General features: G+C 36.0%; 2 protein-coding genes across 2 annotated transcripts; both read left to right on the top strand.

The window, feature by feature from the left end:
• Positions 1-5,014: 5,014 nt before the first annotated feature.
• Positions 5,015-5,947, top strand: LOC116874376 (olfactory receptor 145-like). The gene has a single exon (XM_032869040.1). It carries the CDS (start codon positions 5,015-5,017, stop codon positions 5,945-5,947), a length of 933 nt encoding a protein of 310 aa, XP_032724931.1.
• A 12,617-nt stretch (positions 5,948-18,564) lies between these two features.
• Positions 18,565-19,497, top strand: LOC116874375 (olfactory receptor 8B3-like). Its single transcript, XM_032869039.1, has one exon. It carries the CDS (start codon positions 18,565-18,567, stop codon positions 19,495-19,497), a length of 933 nt encoding a protein of 310 aa, XP_032724930.1.
• Positions 19,498-19,816: the final 319 nt, after the last annotated feature.

The raw sequence follows: 19,816 nt of genomic DNA, 5'->3' as shown, positions 1-19,816 counted from the left end.
TTCTTACCCTTTCTTTCATTAATGTGGTATATCATGTTTATTGATTTGTGAATATGGAGCCACCTCACAGCCCAGGAATAAATTGCACTTGATTGTCATGAGTGATTCTTTTAATGTGATGTTGAATTCAAGTTGCTAGTATTTTACTGAGAATTTTTGCATTTACATTCATCAGGCGTATTGGCCTGTAGTTCTCTTTTTTGTGGGATCTTTGCTTTTGGTATCAAGGTAATGCAGGTCTCATAAAATGAATTTGGAAGTCTTCCCTCCTTTTTTATTTCTGTGGAATAGGTTTGAAAGAATAGGTATTATCTCTTTTTTAAATGTTTGATGGAATTTTCCTGTGAGGGTATCTGCTCCTGAACTTTTCTTTGTTGGGAGGTTTGGTTTTTAGTTTGAAGTATTTGTTACTGATTCCATTTCTTTGCTGGTTATCAGTCTGCTCATGTTTTCTCTTTCTTCCCATTTCAGATGTGATAGTTTATATGTGTCTTTCTCCAGGTTGTCTAACTTTTGGCATGTAGTTTTTCATATGTTTTCTCATAATCATTTGTATTTCTGTGGTGTTGGTTGTCATTTCTCCTATATCCTTTGTGATTCTATTTATTTGTATCCTTTCCTCTTTCTTTTTGATAAATCTGGGTAGAGGGTTATCAGTTTTATTAATTGTTTTTCAGTGAACCACCTCCTGGTTTCATTGATCTGTTCTTTTTTTTTTTTTTTTAGTTTCTATATCATTTATTCCCATCTAATCTTTATTATTTCCCTTCTGCTGGCTCTAGGCTTCATTTGTTCTTTTTCTAAATCCTTTAAAATGTAAGGCTAGGTTGTTTATTTTTTTAGATTTTTCTTGCTTCTTAAGGCAGGCCTGTATTGCTATAAACTTCCATCTTATGGCACCTTTTGCTGCATCTCAAATGTTTTGGACCTGTGTGTTTTCATTTTCATTGTTTCATGTTTTTGCTTTTTTTAAATTTCACCTTTAAATTCCTGGTTGATCCACTGATTCTTTAGTAACATGTTCTTTAACCTCCAGGTATTTGTGGTCTTTCCAATATCTTTCTTGTGGTTCACTTCAAGTTTCATAGTGTTGTGATTGGAAAATATGGATGGTATAATCTCAATATTTTTGTACTTGTTGAGGACTTTTTGTGACCTAGTATGTGATATGCTCTGAAGAATGTCCCATGTGCACTTGAAAAGAATGTGTATTCTGTTCCTTTAGATGAAATGTTCTCAATATATCTGTTATGTACATCTGGTCTAGTTTGTCATCCAAACTCATTGTTTCCTTGTTGATGTAGGTAGGACATTGAAGTCACCTACTATTCTTGTATGATTATCAGTAAGTTCCCTTATGTTTGTTATTAATTGTTTGATATATTTGGGTGCTCCCACATTGGGGCATAATCGTTTATAATTGTTAGATCTTGTTGGATATTCCCCTTTATTATGATATAGTGCCCTTCTTCATCTTGTGTTACAGCTTTTGGTTTAAAATCTAGTTTGTCTGATATAAGGATTGCTACTCCAGCTTTCTATTGACATCCTTGCATGGAAATATTTCTCCTCTCCCTCACTTTAAATCTATAGGTGTCTTTAGGTCTAAAATGAGTCTCTTCTAGGTAGCATATAAATGGGTCTTTTTTTTTAATCCATTCTGATACCCTATGTCTTTTGATTGGAGCCTTCATTCCATTTACATTCTAAGTAATTATTGATAGATAAATATTTAGTGTTTCATTACTTGTTTTGTGTTGTTCCTGGAGATTTTCTCTTTTCCTTTCTAGTCTTTGTCGCTTTTGGTCTTTATTTCCCATTCAAAAGTCCCCTTTAAATTTTTTGTAGAGCTGAAATTTAGTGGTCACAAATTCCTTTAGTATTTTGGGAAACTCTTTATCTCTCTTTCTGTTCTGAATGATAGTCTTGCTTGATAGCATCTTCTTGCCTGCAGTTTTTCTCTTTCTGCACATTGTATATATCATGCCACTTTCTTCCAGCTTGTCAAGATTCTCTTGACAGATCTGCTGCTAATCTGATTTGTCTTCCCTTATACTTTAGGGAATCCTTTTGTCTTGCTACTTTTACAATATTTTTGTTTGTTTGTTTGTTTACAAAAATCTTTTCTTAAAGAGCTTCTTTAGGCATAATTTTTGCATAATCACCAGAGCTATCATAAAGCATAATGATTAAATAGAAACCAAATATCATAATTTTAAATTTTAAAGGTGATTCAGCAGTCAGTAAATTTGTGTGGAATCACAGAATATTGGGTGAGAATCTTTTATATCTCACCTGCTTAGATAAGCATCCTTCCTGGAAATTGATATGGACCTAAATCTGAAGGTGGAAGTCAGGTTAGTTCAGTTAAATAAAGTGGAGAGTGGATTAGCAATTGAACCTTGGTCTTTGTATATATATACACATCATTGCAGTTTTTGTGGTTTTATCTTTCTATAAATAAGTCAAAGTATTGGGAAATTGCCATAATTTGTGAATTTTTCAGCCTTTTTTTCTTTGAATCTACATTCTGGTTCATTCTCCCTCTCCAACTGGGGTTTCCAAAATACATCTATTGATCCACTTGGTTGGATCCAATAAGTCCCTCAAGCTTTCTCCACTATTTTTTTTTTTCATTTTGACCTCCTAGCTGAATAATTTTCAGTGACCTTTCATCAAATTCGGTGTTTCTTTCTTTTGTTTGATCATGTTTGCTCTTGAACCCCTGTTGAGTTTTTCAATTCATCAATTGTATTTTTCAGCTCCATGATTTCTGTTTAATACTTTTAAGCTTCCTGTCTCTGTGTTGACATTTTCTCTTGGTTTGTGAATTGTTCTTTGACTCCAGTGAGCATCTTTATGACAGTTTTTTTTAATTCTCTGTCACGTAAATCACATATTTTCATTTCATTAGTGTCAGTTTGTGGAAATTTCTCTTACTCCTTTTTGGAAAGTGTTTCAACTTGTCTTCATTTTTATTGACTCTTCATTGGTGTCTACACATTAGACAAAATACTCATCTGTCCTAATATTCATAGTCTTGCCTTGGACTCAAGAAAGTACCAATAATATGTCTGATCAGACACTCTGGAGGCCTCCCAAGTGTGTACAGGCTAATCCTTTTACTTTGTTCTTAGTTGCCCCCCACCCCAGGCATCCACAGTATGCAGAGTTGCATCTGTGTTCTAAAATAAGCAAGACTGAAGCCAATTCCTCAGGCAGCTCACAGATAAGTTGTGTTATTAGATGTGTGGTGCACATTTTTCCCCCACCCTAGAGAAGCTGTAGAAAAGGGGTTTTCAATTGTTTCCTCTATACTGAGCCTGGGTGAGGAAATCTGGTGACTTCTAGTGCAAACCACCATCATTTTTTGTCTCTTTCATGGGCAGGTAAAGAATGCCCTTTTTTATCCCCTCTACTTTCTGACATATAGTATCCAGAAGCCAGTCTTCTGAACTGGCTAATAAAAGTTGGGGCATTGGACACATGGTGTACTTCTTTTCCTCCCCAGGAGAAGCCAGACACTGGATGGGTGGGGGGGGGGGTTGTCCCAATTTGAAGGTGCTGTGCAAGGAGAAGTGTTACAACAAGATATCTGGGATATCTCTGGTAGTTCCAATGTGACTAGACTCATGCTTTAACTTGGAGCAGGACTACCTTAACTAGTATCTGGATTTCTTACAAAGGGAATCTGTACAGGAAACATTTCTGAATCAGTGTGTTCATGGAGGGTCACAGGGTCTAGAGCTTCCTCTTCTGCCATGTTGCTTAATGGGAAATGAGAATTTATTTTTGGTTCCTCTTTGGGAGATGTCTAATCCCTACAGTGGAGGGAAACCTTGAGTAAAATTTTGGATCCCTAAGGAAAGAGACCTGTTATGGTCCTGTGTGTAAATGCAATCCCCTCAAGACCTTATTACACCAGAAATCATTCCCTGTGGAAGAGACTGAGCAAGCTCCTGCCCTGTTTATAACTGTGGACATTATATCATTGCCCTCACCTTAAGTCTTCTGTGATTTATCAAGTGGCAAAAATGATAATAATAAAGGCTATTTATTTTTGTCTGTTGCTTGAGAGGACTCATAATCAGAAATTGTTATCTGTGGTTCAGAAGGATTTGCAGGGCTCAGAAATTAAGTGTGGGGTCTGTCCTCATAGAATCAAAGTGAGCAAAGCCACCGAGATTAAATCTGCCCTTTCAGGACCACAAGGGTAATGCTGGTAAGGAAGGACCAAGGTGTTCTTACCTAAGGAGGGTGAGTTTCTGAATTCCATTTATATTCTGTCTTCCTTTTGTGATGGAAGCCTGGGGATCTATGATATGCTACTTTCTTTCCAGTCTTTGCAGTCCTCAGACTCATGTGAATATGACAGAAGAATCTGTTGGAGGGGAGGGTAGCCATGTAGGGAAGGGAAGTTTCAGAGATATTATTAGGTTTCAAGAATGCAATTTATTGGTCAGTTCCATTGATGGAACTCTCATTCTTGTACATTTATGGTTTTTACTCAGTGACATAGGGCAGGAGCTTAAACTCTCCAAGCCTCTGATTCTTCAGTTTTGGATTAGAAAGAATGTTCTTCAGTCCCCCCACCACACCAAGTCTAATCCCCATTAGAAGGCAGCACCAGGTTTTTGGGATTGCTGCCTCCAGTTACTGGTTAGGGACAATGTGGTCAAAGAAATAAAATGAGAGAAGGTGATTCTCTCCTGTTGCAATCTTCTCCTTTAACCTTTGGTTTCATACAGTTCTGTTAGCATATGGAAAGAGTGGCCTTCAATTTGTAGGCCAGGTTTTGATGCTCTTTGCTTATACAGCTTAAAAGAACTTTAATGAGGGAATGTCCAGGTGACTTGATTCACGATAGTGATAAAGCAGGTTCTATGGGTCCTTGTTGGGCTAGTCTCAAATATTCTCAGTACAAACCCAACTCTTGTGAGAGGTGATGTCATGGGAAAAATTAAATTGTTCTCTCTAACATTTTTCCTATGTTCACAGATCCCCTTAGAGAAGAATGGCTCCTGGAAATGCTTCCTTTGTGACTGAATTCATTCTGATGGGGCTAATAGACTTACCATATCTCCAGCTCCCCCTGTTCTGCCTGTTTCTAGTCATGTATGTGATCACCGTGTTGGGAATTTTGGGCTTGATAATGCTAATCCTGCTGAATGCACACCTGCACATCCCCATGTACTTTTTCCTCTTCATTTTGTCCTTCATAGACCTCTGCTATTCTTCTATATTTACACCAAAAATGCTGATTAACTTCTCATCAAAGGAGAATATTATTTCCTACAGGGGATGCAAGACTCAGCTTTACTTTTTCTGCTTTTTTGCTATTTCTGAATGTTATGTCCTGACATCAATGGCCTATGATCGCTATGTGGCCATCTGTAACCCACTCTCATATAATGTTGCCATGTCACCTAAAGTGTGCTCCATCCTTATGCTTGGTTCATACTTGGTGTCATTTTCGGGTGCCATGGCTCACACAGGATGCATGCTGAAACTGACCTTCTGTGATGCAAACACCATCAACCATTATTTGTGTGACATTCTCCCTCTGCTCCAGCACTCCTGCACCAGCACCTATGTGAACGAGCTAGTGGTTTTCACTGTGGTGGGCATCAATGTGATTGTACCCAGTGTCACCATCTTTGTCTCTAATGGTTTCATCCTGTCCAGCATCCTGTGCATCAGCTCCACTGAGGGCAAGTCGAAAGCCTTCAGCACATGCAGCTCCCACATAATTGCTGTTTCTCTCTTCTTTGCATATGCTGCATTTATTTATCTTAAACCATCATCTGCTGTGTCTATGGATGAGGGAAAAATCTCCTCTGTCTTTTATATGAATGCAGTTCCCATGATGAACCCTTTCATTTACAGCTTGAGAAACAGAGACATTAAGCTTGCTGTGAGAAAAACTCTGAGTAGGACACCATTTTGATCAGAAACATTGTCTCTGTGTGGTTAGTTATATACAGGGAGATTCTATGTGTTTAAATAAAATACATTTAGTTGCAACCTTCTTAGGCCATTTTTTCCTTAACATGGTAAAGGAAGGTTGAGTCTTATAGTATATTTTTAGTCTTTGTAAACTGGTCTTTTTTTTTCCTCACCAATACCACAATTACTTCTCCACATCTTTGTTCTGTTTAGTAATAACATTAAGTAAGAAACATGTTGTCTTTTTTCCCCATTGTCATTTTGAGCTTTTATTTCTCCTTGGAACATTTATGGTAGTCTTCAAAGCATTGAATTAGCTACCAGTAGCATGACAGTGCATTATTGGGGGTGTTCTTATTGACAGTTGGTATTAGAAGCATGTGTCAGATACTCTGTTTGTGCTCTCAATTTCTATCCTCCAATTTACAAGAATATGTCTCCTTTAAATGCTAGAGACTGAAGATTCCATAAAGACAATCAAGGTTCACCTATTTTGCCTATGTAGACATTATGGATCACGTGTCTTTCAGTAGATTTTTATATTTGACCTTTATTTTTTAATTTATTTTTTAATTTTTATTTTTGACCTCTGTTATGAGCCAAACCAACAAATAACTGATCATCCAAATATATTTGTGTGTGGATGGGAAAGTGAAGCTTGGTGTAGTTAGATTTATCTAAAGTCACACAGCTACATAAAATAAGATTTACCTAAATTCTTAGCCTTCCCATTTCATGTCTACTACTCTTTGTAGTCTGTTTTGCTCTACTTTATTCTTTTGTTTGTTTGTTTCAAATTTTTACTTAAATTCCACTTAGTTAACATGCAGTATCATGTCAGTTTTAAGCAAGAATATCATGATTATCAGTTACATACAACATCCATTGCTCATTACAACCAGTTCCCTCTTTAATTGCCATCACCTGTTTAACCTGCTCCCCCCAAATCCCCTCCAGCAACCCTCAGTGTGCTCTCTATAGTTAAGATTCTGTTTTATGGTTTGTCTCTCATTTTCACCTATTCATTTCTTTGTTTCTTAAATTTCACATAGGCATGAAATTACATTGTATTTGTCTTTCTCTGACTGAGTTATTTAACTTAACATAATAGTCTCTACCTCCATTCAGGTCATTGCAAATGGTAAGATCTCATTCTTTCTCATGCCTGAGTAATATTTCATTGTACACATATACCACTTCTTCTTTGTCCATTCATCAGTCAATGGACAATTTGGCTCTTTCTAAACTTAGGTATTGTTGATAATGCTTCTGTAAATATCAGAGTTCATGAACCCCTTTGAATCAGTATTTTTGTATCCTTTGGGTAAATACCTAGGTGAATTTCGTGGATCCACCTAGATGATGGGTCACAAGTTAATACTGTTTTTTGTTTTCTGAGGAACTTTTGTACCGTTTTCCAGAGTAGCTGCACCAGTTTGCATTCCCACTAATAGTTAAGAGGGCTCCCCTTTTCCCTTTCTCCACATCCTTGCCAACAACCTGTTATTTCCTATGTTGTTAGTTTTAGCCCTGATAGGTGTAAGGTGTTATATCTCATTGTAGTTTTCATTTCTATTTCCCTGTTGATCATGATGTTGAGCATCTTTTCATTTGTCTGTTGGACATCTATATGTTTTTGGAGAAATGTCTATTCATCTCTTCTGCCCATTTTTAACTGGGCTATTGTTTTTTGGGTGTTGAATTTGATAAGTTCTTTATATATTTTGGATACTAATCCTTTATTAGATGTGTCATTTGCAAATATTTTCTCCCATTCAGAAGTTGCCTTTTAGATTTGTTGATTTTTTATTTTTCTGTGAAGAAGCTTTCTATCTTGATGAAGTTGCAATAGTTTATTTTTGCTTTTGTATCTCTTGCCTTAGAGATGTATCGAGTAAGAAGTTGCTATGGTTAATGTTAAATAGGTTTCTAGCTGTGTTCTTCTCTAGGATTCTGATGGTTTTATATCTCAGATTTAGATCTTTCATCCATTTTCAATTTATTCTTGTGTATCATGTAAACAATGGTCCTGTTTCATTGTTTTTGCATGTTGCTGTTCAGTTTTCCCAACACTTTTTTGGAGAGACAGGTTTTTTTTTTTTTTTTTCTCCCATTTGATACACTGCCCTGCTTTGTTAAAGATTAGTTGACCATATAGTTGAGGGTCCATTTCTGGATTTTCTCTTCTGTTCCACTGATCGATGTGTCTGTTTTTGTGCCACAACCATACTGTCTTCATCACTACAGCTTTGTAATATCATTTGAATTATGGAATTGTGATGTGTCCAACATTGGTTTTCTTTTTCAAAATTACTTTGGCTATTTGTGGTCTTTTGTAGGTCCCTACAGATTTCAGGTTTGTTTGCTCTAGCTCTGTGAAAATGCTCTCAGAATTTTGATTGGGATTGCATTAAATGTATACATTGCTTTGGTTAGTATGGGCATTTTAATATTGTTTGCTCTTTTAATCCATGAGCATGGAATATTTCTCCTTTTGCTTATATGAAATACCCACAGATATTATCCTCAATTGGGAAAAACTGGGAGCTTTCCTTTTTGGTCAGGAATAAAACAGGGATATCCACTCTCACCACTGTTATTTAATACTGTAGTGGAAGTCCTAGTCTTTCAGCAATCAGAAAACAATAAGAATAAAAGGCATCCATATCAGCCAGGAGAAGTCAAATTTTCACTATTTGCAGATGCAATATACTCTAGGTAGAAAACCTAAAACACTCTACCAAAAACTGGCTAGAACTGATATATAAATTCAGTAAAGTCACAAGATCAAAGTCAATGTACAGAAATCTGTTGCATTTCTGTACACCAATAATTAAACATCACAAAGGGAAATCAAGACATTGATCCCATTTACAATTGCATCAAAAACCATGAGATATCTAGGTATAAACCAAACCAAAGTGGTAAATAATCTTTACTCAGAAAACTTTAAAACACTTATGAAAGAAATTGAAGATGACCCAAAGAAATCTTTTGATATGAACTTTTGATTATTTTAATAATATCTTGCTTAGAGGAAATATTTTTAATTTTGATAATGTCCAATTTATGTTTTATTTTATGAATGTTTCTTTTTTTATCATGCCTTTTTTATATTTGGATTCAATGAGCTAAAAAATTATATCTATAGTTATGATTGGCATTGATCTCCAGTTTTCTTGTAATGATTTGGTTTTGGTATCATTGTATTGCATGTTGTATAGAATGAATTGTTATGTTTATCCTTTTTAACTTTTACAAGAGATTGTGTAGAATTGTATTATTTCTTCTGGAAATGTTTGGAAGGATTTAACAATGAAATTATCTGAATAGTCCTAGTGCTTTTTTCGTGGGAAAGTTTTTAACTGAAACTTCAAGTTCTTTAATAGATAGAAAATCCTTGTAGTTACCTACTTCTTAAGTAAGCTTTGGAAGCTTGTGTTTCAGGAAACATCCATTTAATTGGTTGTCACTTTATTAGCATAAATTTGTTCATAATATTCCCTTACTTTCTTTTTAAGTCCTTAGGATCTGTGGTAACAACCTCTTATATTTCTGCGGTATCAATAATGTGTGACTTTCTCTTTTTTGCTTATTCAGTCTGGCTAGAAGATTAGCATCTTAATTGATCTCAAAAACAGAGGTTTTAAATTAACTTTATACATTGTCCTTTGCTATTTTATTGCTTTTTGCTCTTAACTTATCATTTTAATCTCTCTGCATATTTGGGGTTTATTTTTTTTAAAGATTTATTTATTACTTTGAGGGAGAGGGAGAACATGTGTATTGGAGGAGAGGCAGAGGGCAAAAAACTTCAAGCAGACTCTGCACCAACCATGAGATCATGATCTGAGCCAAAACCAAGAGTCTGTTGCTAACTGACTGAGCTACCCAGGTGCCCCTGGGTGTTATTTTTATTTATTTATTTGTGTGTGTGTGTGTGGTTTCACAAGACAGAGGTAAAAACCTTTGGCTTGAAATATCTTTTTGTCCACTGCAGGTACTTATGTACCTAAATTGCATGTAAACACTGTATTTAAATGTATTACATATGTTTTGATAAGTTTTGTTTTTATTTGTATTCACTTTAAAATGTTTTCTGGTTATTTTTGTTTCATCTTTTTTTTTTTGGAGTTTGGTATTATTTTTCTGATAACAGCTGTATTGATATGACTTACACATTTAAATTAAATGGTTTACATTTTACTCACAGGGTTGTTCAAGCATTGGCACAGTATATTTCAGGATCTTTTCACCATTCCCAGAGGAAGTCCCAACCTAATCAACCACCAATCTAGTTTCTGACTGTATGGGTTTGAATGCCCTGGATATTTTATGCAAATGGAGTAAGATAATATGTGGTCTTTTGTGACTGGCTTTTCTTCCTTGGCTTAATCTTTTCAAAGTTCCTCCATGTTATAAATTGTAAAGGCACTTGGTTTCTTTTTTTCTAAGTACACACCATTAAATGGATACACTGGATCTTGTGGTATAAATTTTGTTGAATTCCAGTTTATCTTTTTCTTTTGTCATTTGTGCTGTTGGTATCATATTTAAGAAGTCATTGCCAAACCCAAGGTGACAATGTCTTGCTATTTTCTTCTTAAGTTTTATAGTACTATTTCTTACATTTATATCTATGATTTACTTGGGGTTAGTTCTGTGTCTTGTGTGAGATAGGGATCCAATTTCATTTATTTAAATGTGAACATCCACTTGTTCTAGCATTTGTGGAAGAGATTATTGGTTCTCTGTAGAACATCTTGTCAACCATGTTGAAAATCAAGTGACCATCAATATGAGAGTTATTTTTGCATTCTCTTCATTGCAATATATGTGTCATATATATATGCATCTGTCATGAATTTAAATGCAGTCATTCATCTCTATACTCGTTCATTGTTGTTCTTTCACATGTCACTTTTATGAGTGATATTTATTACATTTGCATTTAAGTCTTTTTATTCCACTTGGTTAGCAGTTAAAAATAAAGGGGCGGTTGTCCTGTTAAGATGTGAACTCTGAGAAACAAACTGAGGGTTTTGGAGGGGAGGGGGTGGGGGGTTGGGAGAGCCTGGTGGAAGGTATTAAGGAGGGCACGTATTGCATGGAGCACTGGGTGTGAGCATAAACAATGAATCTTGGAATGCTGAAAAAATAAAATTAAATGAAAAAAGATCTTTTCAAGCTACTTTGTTGAAGAATTTTGATAACTCAGAGCCATAAGATTGTAGGTGGGAAGGAACAAGGAATAGCCTTAAAATTCTTTCTCTCCTTGAACTTACTAGCCTTTGAACAATTTCTTCTTTTAGCCTATACCACTCCTCTAAAGAATTCAAATGCTATCTATAGTAGTGCTGTGTTCATTAGATGTCCAGAACTTATTCATCTTCTTTTTTTTCCCAAGATTTTATTTATTTATTTGACAGAGAGAGAGAGAGAGATCACAAGTAGGCAGAGAGGCAGGCAGAGAGAGAGAGGGAAGCGGGCTCCCTGTTGAGCAGAGAGCCTGATGCGGGGCTCGATCCCAGGACCCTGCAATCATGACCTGAGCTGAAGGCAGAGGCTTAACCCACTGAACCACCCAGGTGCCCCAACTTATTCGTCTTCTAACGGGAAGACTGTACTATCAGAAGAGCATCATCCCAGTTTCCACTCTTCTCAACCCCTGGTAACCCTGGTAACCACCTTTCTACTCTCCATTTCTTTGAGTTTGGCTTTTTTAGATTCCACATACAAGAGATATCATACAGTTTTTATCTTTCTCTACCTGACTTATTTCACTTGGCAAATCCTTTAGGACCATCTACAGTGTTGTAAATGGCAGAATTTCATTCTTTCTTATGGCTGAATAATATTCCATTGTATATGTATACCATATACTTGAAATTTACTAAGAGAGTAGGTCTTAAAAATTCTCACCACAAAAAAGAAATGTTAGTTACGTAACTTGATGGAGGTATTAGCTAATACTGCTGTGATAATCACATGCCAATATTTGTTTGTCAAATAAACATGTACACTTAAAGCTACACAGTGTTACATGTCAATTATATTTAAATAAATCTGGGAGAAAAATAATTCAAATGCTCCTCATATTGACATAAGGGTAAGTGAAAGGAGAATGCAAAATAATTACCAAATTTTTCTTCCAGCATATTAAGATGTATAGAGTTTTTTTTGATTTTTAAAAGTGAGACATATTTATATTATCTATATACAACATATTATATAAAAGTATATATAAAATATATATATATATATCAGTGAAGGATTTCTTTTTAGATTTTATGAGTGAAGGATCTTAATTTGACTTTTAAAAATATTCATTCACATGTAGAATGTAGAATTTAGGAAACAAAATGAATGAACATGGAAGAAAGAGAAGGAAACCAAGAAACACTCCTTTTTTTTTTTTTAAAGAAATAGTCTCTTAAGTGTTGAAAACAAACTGATGGTTGCTAGAGGGGAGGTGGGTGGAGAAATGGATTAAATAGGTAATGCGGATTAAGAGCGGCACTTGCTGTGGTGAATACTTGGTGTTGTATGTAAGTAATAAATCATTAAATTCTGCACCTGAAACTAATATTACACTGTATTTTAACGTACTGGAAATTAAATTAAAAACTTGCAAAGAAAAAAGAAAATAAATTCCTAATGCCTTCTTGGGATATTCCTTACAGTAATTTTTTTACTTTTAAATTGATTCAAATGTTGTCTAAGACTAAAGTCCCCATCAGAGGGAGCTGTTTACTTAGATTATCACTGAAACATTAATTTCCAATTGATAGGGACCTCTTTGGACTACTCTATACCTTACTTCATGTAAAACAGATTAGTATTTAATTGTTACAGTTTTGATACAGAAGAAAATTCTTATTTTTAGGACAGTTATAATTGTAAGAAGGCCTTCCCCTGAAGACCCAAAAGTTCCTTCTCTCTTTTACTATGAGTTATATTCTAAGTTGTGTAGAAAATTTACGAACTAGAAAATCTCAGAGGCAACACATTTTTTCTAGAAGTACCATTGATAGGATAGTTGATAGGACTTTACAAAGTAGGGTAACCAAACCTCAGATTACTGCCCTTCTCCTTGAATGTGACATGTACTGTGACATTGTGGGATTTGCTAGGACATATTTCTAAGTTCTGTTGTCCAGAAATGAAATTGTTCATTTGCCTTAACCCCAGGATTTTTATACTTTTGATCTGCTCAGAAATTTCATATTATGACAAGATTTGAGCACAGGAAAGAGTAACTCTTAATCACAACCACTTATTTTTGAGCTGAGGATGGGAATTAAATGCACTGGTCACACAAGTCATGGATTGGCAGGTCCTTTTCTTCTTCATTTTTACTCAGGTTGCAAGAGAAAAATAAAATTAAGCTCTTAATCATTACTTCCATTTGCAGTTTATAGTTATGCTTTCTTTAAGATGGGGAGCTTTGGTTTTCTTAAGGATACCCTAGTGCCTCTTTTTAAGTACCACATGCAGAAGTGGAGTTTCCTAGCAGGACTTTTAACATCATTTCATACAATTAATAATCTACTCTTTACCTTGGTCCTTTCCCAAATTTTCCATTTTGATTTCTATCACATTTTGTAACCTAATTTTGTGAGTGTAGAAGTTTCAAAATCATATACGGTATGTTGGAAGTATCCTAAACACAGATATTAGATATAGATCTTAGATCATAGATAGAGCATGAAGAAAGACTTTTAAAGTAAAGTCTGCTATAGACTGAATCTGGCTTTCTCAAATTCCTATGTTGAAACTTAATCCTTAGTATGATGGTATTAGCAAATGAGAACTCTGGCAGTTGATTAGGTCGTGAGGGTGGGGCCTTCATGAATGGGATCAGTGCCCTTATAAAAGAGATATCAGAGAGTTCCCTTTTTTCCTTTGGTCATGTGAGGACAGAGCAAGAAGACAAACAGTCTATGAAGCAGAAAAAGAGACCTCACCAGAGATGAAAAATCTCCTGGTACCTTGATCTTGGATTTCCCAGACTCCAGAACTGTGAGAAATAAATTTCTCTTGTTTATAAGCCCCCAATCCATGGATTTGTTATAGCAGCCCAAAGAGACTAACACGTGCCCAAGTGGTCTTTCTATCTTTTTCCCTTCAGAGTTGACATTAAGAAGGGCACTTGATGTCATGAGCACTGGGCGTTATACACAACTGTTGAATCACTAAATTCTACCCCTGAAACTAATAATACATTATATGTTAACAAATTAATTTAAATAAAACATTAAGATAAAAATCTGTAATTGTGGTAGGTACAAGTCATTGTTTTATGTTTGGAGCCATGTCTTATTTTAAGCAGTTTTCACATTTGGAGAAATTCAGAGACTATTGCTTTTTTACTACTAACGGAATCCCCTCTGTATGAGTAGAGAATGATGCTTCTGCCCTTCTCTCCTACTAAATATAAGTGTGTGTGTAAATATATGCTTATGTGTTCTTCAGATGAATAAGAATTCAGAATTCATCAGGGATACTAGCTTCTAATTTTCTTTCCTTGTACTATTTTTGTCTGGATTTGGTATCAGGATAATGCTGGCCTCATAGAATGGATTTGAAAGTCTACCCTGTTCTTTACTTTTATAGGACTTGAGAAGGACTGGTGTGAATTCTTCTTTAAATAGTTGGTAGAATTTATGCTTGAAGCTTAGATTTTCCTTGTTGAGAGGTTTTAGATTATTGATTTAATCATGATACCCCTTACAGTTCTGTTCAGAATTTCTTTGTATTCATGATTTATTTTAGCAGGTGGTATGTTTCTAGGAATCTATTCATTTCATCTAGCTTATCTAGTTGGTGTATAAATGTTCATATAATCTTATTATCCTTTACTTTTTATTTCTGTGACATCAGTTTTATTGTCTCCTCTTTCATGTCTAATTTTACTTATTGGGATCTTCTCTCTTTGTTCTTATTTAGACTTGCTGAGGGCTTGCCAATTTTATCTTATAAAACAGCTCTTATTTTCAGTGATTTTACTATTATTTTCTATTTTCTATTTGATGTATTTCTGCTTTATTTGTTCTTTTCTTTCTAGTTCCTTCAGGTATAAAGGTAGGTTGTTGAATCAAGTGTCTCTTCTTTTTAAATATAGATGTTTATCATAATAGATTTTCTTCTTGGTGTACATGTGTAGGCCTAGCACACACCCTCACATATTTTCCTCCTTGGTCATATACTTACATACATTATTGGGGCTGTAGTTTTTTTTTTTTTAATTTATTATTTGACAGAGAGAGACACAGTGAGAGAGGGAACACAAGCAGAGGGAGTGGAAGATGGAGAAGCAGCCTTTCCACAGCAGGGTGCGTGAAGCGGGGTTGGAACCCGATGCGGGGCTCGATCCCAGGATCCTGGGATCATGACCTGAGCCGAAGGCTGATGCCCAATGACTGAGCCACCCAGGTTCCCCGGGGCTGTAGTTTTGATTTAAAAGAAATATTTCTGACATTTTGCTTTTGTCACTTAAAAAGGCTTTATTTAATGCATACATGTGTTTTGTGTCTATTAACATTTTTAGTTATAGCTACTTTTAATACTTTTATCTTTTAACTTTCATATCAAAATTAAAAGAAATTCACCCACCACTTTTATAATGCAATATTCTGTACTGTTATATGTGTTTACCTTTATCAATTTATTTTAGACTTTTTTAAGTTAATGTGATGTTATTTAGTGTCTTTCTTTTCAACAGTTCTTATGAGGCAGGTTTAGTGGTGATGAACTTCTCCAGTTTTTTGTTCATGTAAGAAAAAAATGTCTCTTCTCCTTTTGGTATTTATAGTATTCTTGGTGAACCCCCTTTTTTTTCTTTCAGTTCCTTGAATAGATCATCCCACTCTCTTCTGACCAGCAAGATTTCTGTTGAAATCCGTTGAATTCTGCTGAAAAATCCATTGATGTTCTTATAGGGACTTTATTGTATGGGATAAATTGCACGTTTCTTGCTCCTTGAAAGTTCCCTTTGTCTTTACTTTTCAGTAATTTGATTATAATGTGTCTTGGTGTGGATTTCTTTGAAGTCTTTTTTTTTTTTTTTTTTTTGCAGGGGTGGGGGTGGGGATCATTTTTGCTTCCTGGATCTGGATGTTCATTTCCTTCTACAGATTTGGGGATTTTTAAGCATTTTTCCTTTGATAACTCTTTCAGGTCATTTCCCAGCTCTTCTTGGGGGATCCCTATAATGCATATATTGGTCCACCGGACATTGCCCAATAATTCTCTTATTTTCTTTACTATTTTTCATTCTTCCTTTTGCTACTTTGATGAGTAATTTCAAATGACTTTAAAAAAAAATTCTATGATCCTTTCTTTGGAATGATCTACTCTGCTGTTTTAACCCTCCAGTAATTTTTCCAGTTGGTTATTCTGTTCTTCAGCCACATGACTTCTTCTTGGTATTCCTTAGAGGTTTCTGCCTTTTGTTTGATACTCTCAGTTTTTTATATGTATTGTTCCCTGACTGCAGTGAACCTTATTATAACAGCTATCTTGAATTCTAAGTCAGGTAAATGATATATTTCCTTTCATTAGGGACAGTTTGTGGAAATTTATATTGTCTGTTTGGGGAAATATTGAGACTCCCTGGGCTTGTTTCTGGACAGTAGACAAAATATCTACCTGTCCTAATCTTCATGGACTAGCCTTGCACTAGAGAAGACCCACACAGTAAGCCTGGCCAGATGGTGGGAGCCTCTTACTTTTCTTGTCATTCCATCCGACTTGACTTTGTTCTTTTTGCTTCATTTCTTCTGGAGTATGTCATGTCCCATCAGCACCCTAAAACAAAACAAGCAAGACTGAAGCCAATTCCTCAGGCAACTTATTCTGTAATGAGTTGGGTCATTAGATACATGATTGGAGGAAAAGAGTTTTCTACTGCTAGCTGTGTGCTGAGCCAGTGGGATGTGTGTGTGGTGGGTAGATAGCTATTGTGATTTCCAACCCAAACTGCAGTCTCTGTTCTCTCTCACCTTGTGCAGCTAAACTATGCCATGTTCCATGTTTCCTCACCTTTCTGAGACATACAGTACAAAAGCTAGTCTTATGGGTAGCTCCTAAACAACTTGAGGCTTTGGATGTATGGTACACCTCTTTCCTTTTCCAGGGAGTAGCTAGGAACTGGGGGATTTTTGTCCCAATCACATGTGCTATGCCAACGTAGGTATTATGACAAGAGGTTATCTTGAATATTCCTAAAAGCTTCAATATGTCTGGTTTCATGCATGCACTGGGTGCCTGACCGTCTTAGCCGGTTTCTAGATTTCTTATAAAGGGAATCAGTATACAAATTGGTTTTGAATTAGTGTGTCATGTAGAAAAGTAGAGATTAAGGCTTCCTCTTCCACCAGTTTGCAGAATGGGAAATGGGTCTTGGCTATTCCTGAGGGGAGGTATGATCCCTACAGGGAAGGGAAAAATTGATCAAATTGTTGAATCCCTAAGAAACTGAAGACAGATTATGGTCCAGGGTATTTATAGAATCCCCAGAGCTTCTTATTACACTTAGAGGTTTTCCTTGGGGAAGACACTGAGCAAGATTCTGCCTTGTTTACAACCAAGTACATTACATAATCACACTCACGTTATAACTTCTGTGACTTACCAAGTGGCAAAAATGAGAATAGTAAAGACTGTTTTTGTCTACTGTTTAAGGGAACTCAAAGTCATAATCAGAAATTATGATCTACAGTTCTAAATGATTTTCTAGCGTATATCAGCAATTAAGTGTTGGCTGCGTTTTCTTTGAGTTAAAGGACCCAAATCTCACAGTCTGAAATTGTCCTTCCATGACAATGGGAGTAATAACAATAATAAGGAAGCACCAAAGTTTTCTGGCTTAAGGTGGGTGAACTTCTAAATTTCATTTTTATTAATGTCCTCCTTTTTTGAGATGGAAGTCTGAAGATCAAAGGTATGTCACTTTCCCCAGTTTTGCAGTCCTGAGTCTCAAGTGAAATTGAGAAAAATCTGTCAGGAGCCGGGAGTGTTTAGAGATATTGTAGGTAGTGGTCAAAGAATGCATTCTGTCAGTCATAAAGTTCCTCTCCGTGGGAAAACTCTTGCTACTCCAGATTTGTGACTTTGATTCTGTGACATGGAGCAGAACTTCCTGTAGACTGGTCCCTTAGTTTTGGATTAGAAACAATCTACTTGGTTTCCACCACACCAACTCCGATCTGCATTAGAAGCCAGTTCCAGGTCTCAGCTTCCAGTTTTATTGCTGAAGAGAGGGCTCAAGTGAATGAAAATGATTGAGGAGAGAAAGATAATTCTGTCCTGGTACAAACTTCTCCCTTATCTTTTTTTTTTTTTTTCCAACTGTTACGTTTACATTTGGCAGTATTTCCCTTTACTCTATAGAATGTTTTGAAGTTCTTTGTTACTTAGTTTACAGAGCCCAATAAGGAGCAGTCTGAGTCACTCAGTCTCATAATAATGGTAAAAGAGTTTGTGGGTCCAGGTTGGACTAGTCTTTTATCTTCCCTTTACATACACCACACTTGAGAGAGGAGATATGGTGGAAAAATCTGGGTTTTTCTCTTTCTAACTTTTTCCTTCTATGCTCACAGATCCCCTTTGAGAAGAATGGCTCGTGGAAATTCTTCCTTTGTGACTGAATTCATTCTGGCGGGGCTCACAAACCTTCCAGATCTCCAGCTCCCCCTGTTCTGTCTCTTTCTAGTCATGTACGTGGTCACTGTGTTGGGAAATTTGGGCTTGATAAATCTAATAGGGCTCAATTCACACCTGCATACCCCCATGTACTTTTTCCTCTTGAATTTGTCCTTCATAGACCTCTGTTATTCTTCTGTGTTTACACCCAAAATGCTGATTAACTTCACATCAAAGAAGAATATTATCTCCTACAGGGGATGCATGACCCAGCTTTACTTTTTCTGTTTTTTCGCTATTTCTGAAGCTTATGTGCTGACATCAATGGCCTATGATTGCTATGTGGCCATCTGTAACCCACTCTTATATAATGTTGCCATGCCGCCTAAAGTGTGTTCCATCCTTATGCTTGGTTCATATTTAATGGCATTTTCAGGTGCCACGGCTCACACAGGATGCATGCTGAGACTGACCTTCTGTGATGCAAACACCGTCAACCATTATTTGTGTGACATTCTCCCTCTGCTCCAGCTCTCCTGCACCAGCACCTATGTCAATGAGCTGGTGGTTTTTATTGTGGCGGGCATCAATGTAATTGTGCCCAGTGTCACCATCTTTGTCTCTTATGGTTTCATCCTGTCCAGCATCCTGCACATGAGCTCCACTGAGGGGAGGTCGAAAGCCTTCAGCACGTGCAGCTCCCACATAATTGCTGTTTCTCTATTCTTTGGCTCCTGTGCTTTTATGTATCTTAAACCATCTTCTGCTGGGTCTATGGATAAGGGGAAAATCTCTTCTATCTTTTACACTAACACAGTTCCCTTGATGAACCCCTTCATTTACAGCTTGAGAAACAAAGATGTTAAACTTGCCCTTGGGAAAATTCTGAGTAGGAAACAGTTTTAATAGGAAAGAATGTCTCTCTGCTATTAGTTACACAGCAGGGAGGTTTTTTGTTTGTTTGTTTGTTTGTTTGTTTTGCGTGTGTGTGTGTGTGTGTGTGTGTGCGTGTTTTTAGCAGGGAGCTTTTATGTGTTTCAAGAAAATATTTTCAGGGGTAGCCTTCTTCGCCTATTTTTTTCTGAACATAGTCAAAGAGATTTGGGTCTTCTGTCTGTAATTTACTACGTCTTTTTTTTTTCATCATTTGCACAATGCCTTCAATTTCTTCCTGTTTATCAACAGGAATATAATATCTGAGTTTAAATTTTTTTTCATTTAAACT

This window comes from Lontra canadensis, unplaced genomic scaffold (genome assembly GCF_010015895.1).
Source record: "Lontra canadensis isolate GAN:19392208 unplaced genomic scaffold, GSC_riverotter_1.0 scaffold36, whole genome shotgun sequence".
NCBI classification, from domain to species: domain Eukaryota; kingdom Metazoa; phylum Chordata; class Mammalia; order Carnivora; family Mustelidae; genus Lontra; species Lontra canadensis.
Note: the sequence above shows the minus strand (reverse complement) of the source record. Positions and strands in the feature narration are given on the sequence as shown.

Excerpts from the sequence above, each read along its gene's own strand:
- LOC116874375 (XM_032869039.1), top strand. The coding sequence starts at position 18,565 with ATGGCTCGTGGAAATTCTTCCTTTGTGACTGAATTCATTCTGGCGGGG.
- LOC116874376 (XM_032869040.1), top strand. The coding sequence starts at position 5,015 with ATGGCTCCTGGAAATGCTTCCTTTGTGACTGAATTCATTCTGATGGGG.